The sequence below is a fragment of the Akebia trifoliata genome, chromosome 12, assembly GCF_017979445.1.
Source record: "Akebia trifoliata isolate Shusen 1 chromosome 12, ASM1797944v1, whole genome shotgun sequence".
Lineage (NCBI taxonomy): Eukaryota > Viridiplantae > Streptophyta > Magnoliopsida > Ranunculales > Lardizabalaceae > Akebia > Akebia trifoliata.
In genome coordinates this window covers 3,348,816-3,355,045 of record NC_141386.1, presented here as the reverse complement: position 1 = coordinate 3,355,045, position 6,230 = coordinate 3,348,816, and the positions used below count along the sequence as shown (strand labels likewise).

Sequence of the window (6,230 nt, the reverse complement as noted above, 5' to 3'; positions counted from 1 at the left end):
ATACCAATTATAAAAAAAAAATTATGATAGTAAACTTTTTATTTTGAAAAACTTTTATTTGTGTTAGTGGAACTAATACTATTTCTTTTTACTACTTACGCCTTCAAAACAAATGTAACTATAAATGTAATTGTCGTTACTATCATTTTCATTATCACTTGAAACGTAACTATCGATACTGATTTCAGAACAAAGATAATTGTCAATGCAACCATTAATGATGATGTAGACAAATTGTTTCAATTAAGATAGAGATTGGATCCATATTTTGATGAAAAGTAATATTAGATGGCTCCTAATGACTTCAAAATATGTATGAATTTAATATTTTTATAAGACTTGAATCCAACTTGAGCCCACTAAATTTTTATCAGGGATTTTAGGACGTTTAAATTATAGTTCATCACTTTAAGACTGAGTTAGGGCATAGTCAAGCCCGGCTTGAACACACCCATGAACGGCCTTAGTGCCAACATTTCCATTGAGTGTTATTAATCAATTCATAACTGAATTTGACTTAAATATAAATATGAAGCACAAGAACAGCTACCGGATCAAGTAGCAATAATTAAGTCTGAAAAATAAAATAATTTATACATTCAAGTAGGCAAGCAATCGCTGTAGAAAATTTGCAAGATACAAATATATTTCTCAGCCCTAATGACATAGGATAAGGCTAGAAAAATAATTTTTCTTTTGGAGGACTTGTGTTAACTGTTAACACATTTTTTACACTTGACTTTCCATGTTAGATTTTTCACATTTAGTTATGTCAAATTGTTTGTGATCACGCTTTGCATCAAGGCTTCAATTTCCTAGCACTGCACAAGACAGTGGAATCATTGCTTTAGTCTCCCACCAAACCAATAATAGATTCTAATTTTTCATTCCTGTTCTGTTGACTTTCACCCTTCATCCTCATTGCTTGCTTCATCTTCATCAATTTGCTTCAACCTTCTATCTCATTCCCAAGTATGGCGTACACTCTCGTTTCCACTGTTTTGAAGGAATTGGGATCCGTCATCCTTGAAGAGGCGAAGAAAGAGGTGAAACTGGTGTTGGGTACCCCTCAAGAAGTTGAACAGCTTACTTGTACACTCAAACATATTCAAGCCGTACTCACAGATGCAGAGGAGGAACAAGAAAAAAAGGAAACGGTGAAGCTTTGGTTAGAAAATCTCAAAGACGTGCTCTACGACATGGAAGATGTGTTGGACGAATGGAACACTGAAATTCTCAGATCGAAAAATGAAGAGGAAGTTGGCAGATTAGAGAAGGTATGCACCTATTTGTTCTCTCTTTGCAATTGCAATTGGAATTGTTTCAGTCAAGTTTCTTTACGTCGTGGCATCGGCAATAAGATGAAAGAAATAAAGGGCAGACTAGATGTAATTGCAAAGGACAAGGACCAGTTCCAGTTTATTGATAGTGGGATGAGGACTACTACTACTGTGGAACCACCAACATTTCGAATGACTAGCTCTATGATTGATGAATTAGAAGTATGCGGTCGTGTTGGCGACAAAGATATTATACTAAGCAAGTTGTTGAGCGAGAGTAGTCAACAAGAAACGCCTAATGTCCCTATTGTCATCTCTATATGTGGAATTGGGGGAATTGGGAAGACTACTCTTGCCCAAATGGTCTTCAATGATCATGAGGTGAAAAACCATTTCGAGAAGACAATGTGGGTGTGTGTATCTGATCCGTTCGATTTAACAAGGCTTGCCAAAGCGATCATTGAAGCTGCTGGTGAGGACGTCCCCAATTCCATTGAGTGGGAACCTTTGCATCAAAAATTATATACATCTGTCACGGGAAAGCGGTTTCTACTCGTGTTGGATGACGTGTGGGCCGAGGATCGCACCGACTGGGATAACTTGAAGCTTGCTCTAAAGGGTCATGCACAAGGGAGCAGAATTGTCGTTACTACACGCTGTGAGAATGTAGCATTACTGATCTGGGCCAATTGTCTGAGGAGGAATGTTGGTTATTGTTTAAACGTATTGCTCTTCAGGGAAGGAACAAAGAAGAGTGTGAGAAATTGGAAGATATCGGCGTGGACATCGTAAAAAAGTGCAAGGGTGTGCCTCTTTTCGTCAAGGCTTTGGGAGGTCACATGTTCTTCAAAAGAACCAGACGAGAGTGGGAACAAATCTTGGAAAGTGATGTATGGGGATTAAAAGAGGTTGAAAAAGGTGTTGTGCCTGCTCTACTTTTGAGTTATTATGCATTGCCCTCAAATGTGAAACGTTGCTTCATGTATTGCGCTGTCTTTCCAAAAGATCATCGGATAAGAAAGGATGAGTTAATCAAGTTGTGGATGGCACAAGGTCTTCTTAACTCCACGGAAAGTACAAAATTGGAAATACTGGGTGTTAATTATTTCAATGAACTACTGATGCGCTCATTTTTCCAAAACATGGAACGAGATGACGATGGAAACATAATTTACTGCAAGATGCATGATCTTATTCATGATTTTGCCCAATTTCTTACGAAGTTTGAATGCTTTATCATGGATGATAATAACACAGAATTCAACAACAATAGCAAGAAGGTCCGCCATTTAAACGTTACACAGGTCACAGATTTAAGTTCCATCCATCCTTCCATTTACGAGGCAAAGAATCTACGCACTCTCATCATCGATGAAGATGTATGGGCATCACAATCTGTTCCAGCTCTTTCTGATTTGTTTTGTCAATTCACATGTCTTAGAGAACTATCTTTGTGCAATTGGGGTCTAGAAGAACTGCCAAATGAGGTTGAGAAGTTGATACATCTTAGATACTTTGACTTGTCTGGAACAAGTTTGAAGGAATTGCCTGAAACAATGTGCAGATTGTATAATTTGCAGACATTAAAACTTAACCATTGTAGGAGTCTATGTAAACTACCTCAAGGGATTGAGAAAATGATTAACCTGAGGCATCTTGAAATTGAAGGAACTGATGAACTAAGCTACCTACCTCAAGGAATTGGTAGATTAAGCTCCCTTCGAACATTGTACAAGTTCATTGTCGGCGATGTGAGGGGAGGTGGATGCAAAATTGGAGAATTAAAAAATCTTAATCACCTCCAAGGGGATTTAGAAATATTTGAGTTGGAAAGAGTGGCGGATGTAAATGAGGCTAATGAAGCACAATTGAAGAATAAGCAACATCTCCATGGTCTAGGTTTGAGGTTCAAGGTTTGTGAATTGGAAAATGTGGGAGAAAGCGAGATAGAGAGGATTGAGGGTTTGCTGGAAGGCCTCCGACCACATCGAAACTTGGTGGAATTGCGAATAAAAGGTTACTTTGGTTCCAAGTTTCCTAGGTGGATGGTGGATTCGATATGTTCCAATCTTCATGTTATTAAATTAAATGATTGCAAGAAATGTGTGCAATTTCCTGCTTTTGGGAAGTTTCAATTTCTTCAGAAACTCAGCATAAGTAACATGGATGAGGTTAAATTGATGGGTCAGGTGTTTGGTAGAATTGCTGGTAGTGATGGTGTTGTGACAATTCCTCCACGATTGAAAGAACTTTCTATCACAGATATGGTTAACTTGGAGGAGTGGGATTTGAGGGTAGAGGATGGAGTGATTATGCCATGTCTCAGAGAATTAACCCTTAGGAGCTTTCCAAAGTTTCAGGTTTTGCCAGCTCTTGGAAATTTACCAGTCCTTGAAAGCCTCGAAATAAGAAAAATGAAATCGGTGAAACGTGTAGGTGTTGAGTTTTTAGGAATTAATGTGGATGTTGATGATGATGGTACAAAAAGAGGTGGTGGAGAATCAAGAGTTGTGGTAGCATTCCCACAGTTGAAGTTATTTGATATTCGTCAAATGGATAACTTAGAGGAGTGGGAGATGTTGACAAGGGAAGAAGAAGAAGAAGAAGATGCTGCTGGAAGTGGAGGAGGAAGAGATATAATCATCATCATGCCACTTCTCCACAAATTATTCCTTTATGATTGCCCCAAGTTAAAGGAGCTGCCTCACTACATATTCCCTGCTTCACTAAGAAAACTGTATATTAATGATTGCCCAAAATTGAGTTGGACACCATGCCTTCCTCTACTCCTTGAAGAGTTGACTTTAGGAGAGGATGTAGGTGTTCTTTCAAGGTCATTGCCCACCAACCAAGTTAACAACAGCAACAACAATCTCAAGTATCTGACTATCCTTTATTCACCACATTCGTCACTCCCTGAAGGTTTGGCTCATCTTACATCGCTCCAAAGCTTGTCAATCCAAAGCTCTGATTCCTTGATGTGCATGTCTGAGGAGCTGAAACAGCTCACCTCGCTTCAAATCTTGGAAATTTTTTGGTGCTCTGTTTTGGGAGCACGTTGCCAAAAGGAGGTAGGAGAGGACTGGAGCATCATATCACACATCCCCAACATCAACATCGACTTCAGGGACATAAGAAGAGGAGAGTAGTGAGAGAGTTTAATATTAGAGACACGCATGCATCATGACTCCACCGAGATCTGAGAGAGAGGTAAAGTTTGTTTTTAATTAACTAAGATTTTACATTTTAATTTTGAATTTTGAATTAAGAAAGGAAACAACTCCACTCCTAATTGGCTCTCATCAGCACATCACAACACATCACATACCAACGGTTCAGATGATGGGAGAATACAAATAGATTCCCAATACAACACACAAATATTTCAAATTTATTTGTTTTTCCAGATGAGAACATCCAGTCAAAGGAGAGTCAGTGACTTTAATATTAGAGAGGTAAAGTTCCTTTTTTAATTAAGTAAATTTTGAATTTTGAATTTTGAACTTTGAACTAAGAAGAGAAATGACTCCACTCATAATTGGTTGATTTGAGGTTGGCTCTCATCATCACTTCACATGCTAACAGTTCTGATGATGGGGCAGTTATTTTAAATCAATATTCAAATTTGATAAGATACTTATCCAACAAAAATATTATGTATAATCAAATAACAAGACCGAGTTTTTTATTTGACTAGGTGCATTTTCAAGTTTTACACTCTCCAAATTGGTTTCTTCGAATTTTGGGGCCATGTCACCTCAAAATCCGATCAAGTCGAGTTGGCTCAATCGAGTTTGAAGTTAACTTGACAATTTTATAACTAATGCTAAAATCAACTCTTTTTTTGACATTTTACAAGGTTTCAATCAAACAATGATCATTTTTTCAAGTAATTCTTATTCTCTTGAAAACGAATTTTATATAATGAAATAGAACCTATGGAATTAGTAGGTGGCCTATCTATGATCTGTTGAGAATTTCGTATCATGGCTAAGAGTTAAAGTGATGACTTCTCTATGTTTAGTAGTTTAAACCTTTAAAATGTTTTTGTATAGTTTTTATAATATTTCATTAATAGTGATAAAAAAAATATTTGTTTTGTCCAGGATAAAGAACAAATTAAAAGGTTTTGAATTTTATGAAAGATATTCCTAAAGAAGTAGCAGTTGAGGTTCATGGCTATCATCGTGTTCAAGACTCACCTATGATATTTAATATGTAGTTTGTATTATTAATTTGAATAACATTGCGACGTTTGATTTGTTATGTTTGTGTCTTGTATTTTTATTAGTGGTAATCGACTATAAATCAATTAAGAGAGAATAAACAGATTTAGCTTGTGATTTTTTCCAATATTTTTGTAACTTTTTCCCTATGGATGGCTTTGAAATCTTGTATGTCCTCATTGAAGATTTGCTTTAGTTGGAACTCAATATTAAGAAGATAAAATAAGTAGAGCATGATTTCGAATATTTGGTCATATTGAATGAACAATTAAGTTTGAAAACACATAGCATAAACATGGAGTGGCATGTTTAATAACCCGAGTTATTTTGGACAAGTCATCTCATGTTTTACGAGAGAAATCATAAAACTCAAATTACAACTATTTATTAAAATATCTACATAGAATTGATTATAAATTTTTTTTTCTTAAAATAAATAAAATTTAGATTATACAAAATAGTTATTTTAATTAAAAAATTAAAATTAAAATCTCAGTTGACTTGGCTGAGTTTCTTTGTGTCAATTGACATTTTCAAAGTATCATCTGAATTCTAATTTGTTTCATGAGATGGTGTGAAGTCTGAGACACGGTGTAAATCCATCTCGGTGGTGAACGATGCCTAGATGACTTTGTCTCCAATGAAATTTGAAACCATGGATAAACCTCAACTCGGCTAGTTAAGTCAAACGTGAATACAAATTTAATAATTTTTAAAAGTATTT

At 36.1% G+C, this 6,230-nt stretch overlaps 1 protein-coding gene across 1 annotated transcript; it reads left to right on the top strand.

The window, feature by feature from the left end:
* The first annotated feature begins 831 nt into the window (after positions 1-831).
* Positions 832-5,616, top strand: LOC147388637 (disease resistance protein RGA2-like). The gene is given in 3 exon segments (XM_086419373.1): positions 832-1,956; positions 1,959-4,490; positions 5,387-5,616. Coding segments are annotated over 2 exon segments (3,453 nt in total). The 5' UTR covers positions 832-974; the 3' UTR covers positions 4,430-4,490; positions 5,387-5,616.
* Positions 5,617-6,230: the final 614 nt, after the last annotated feature.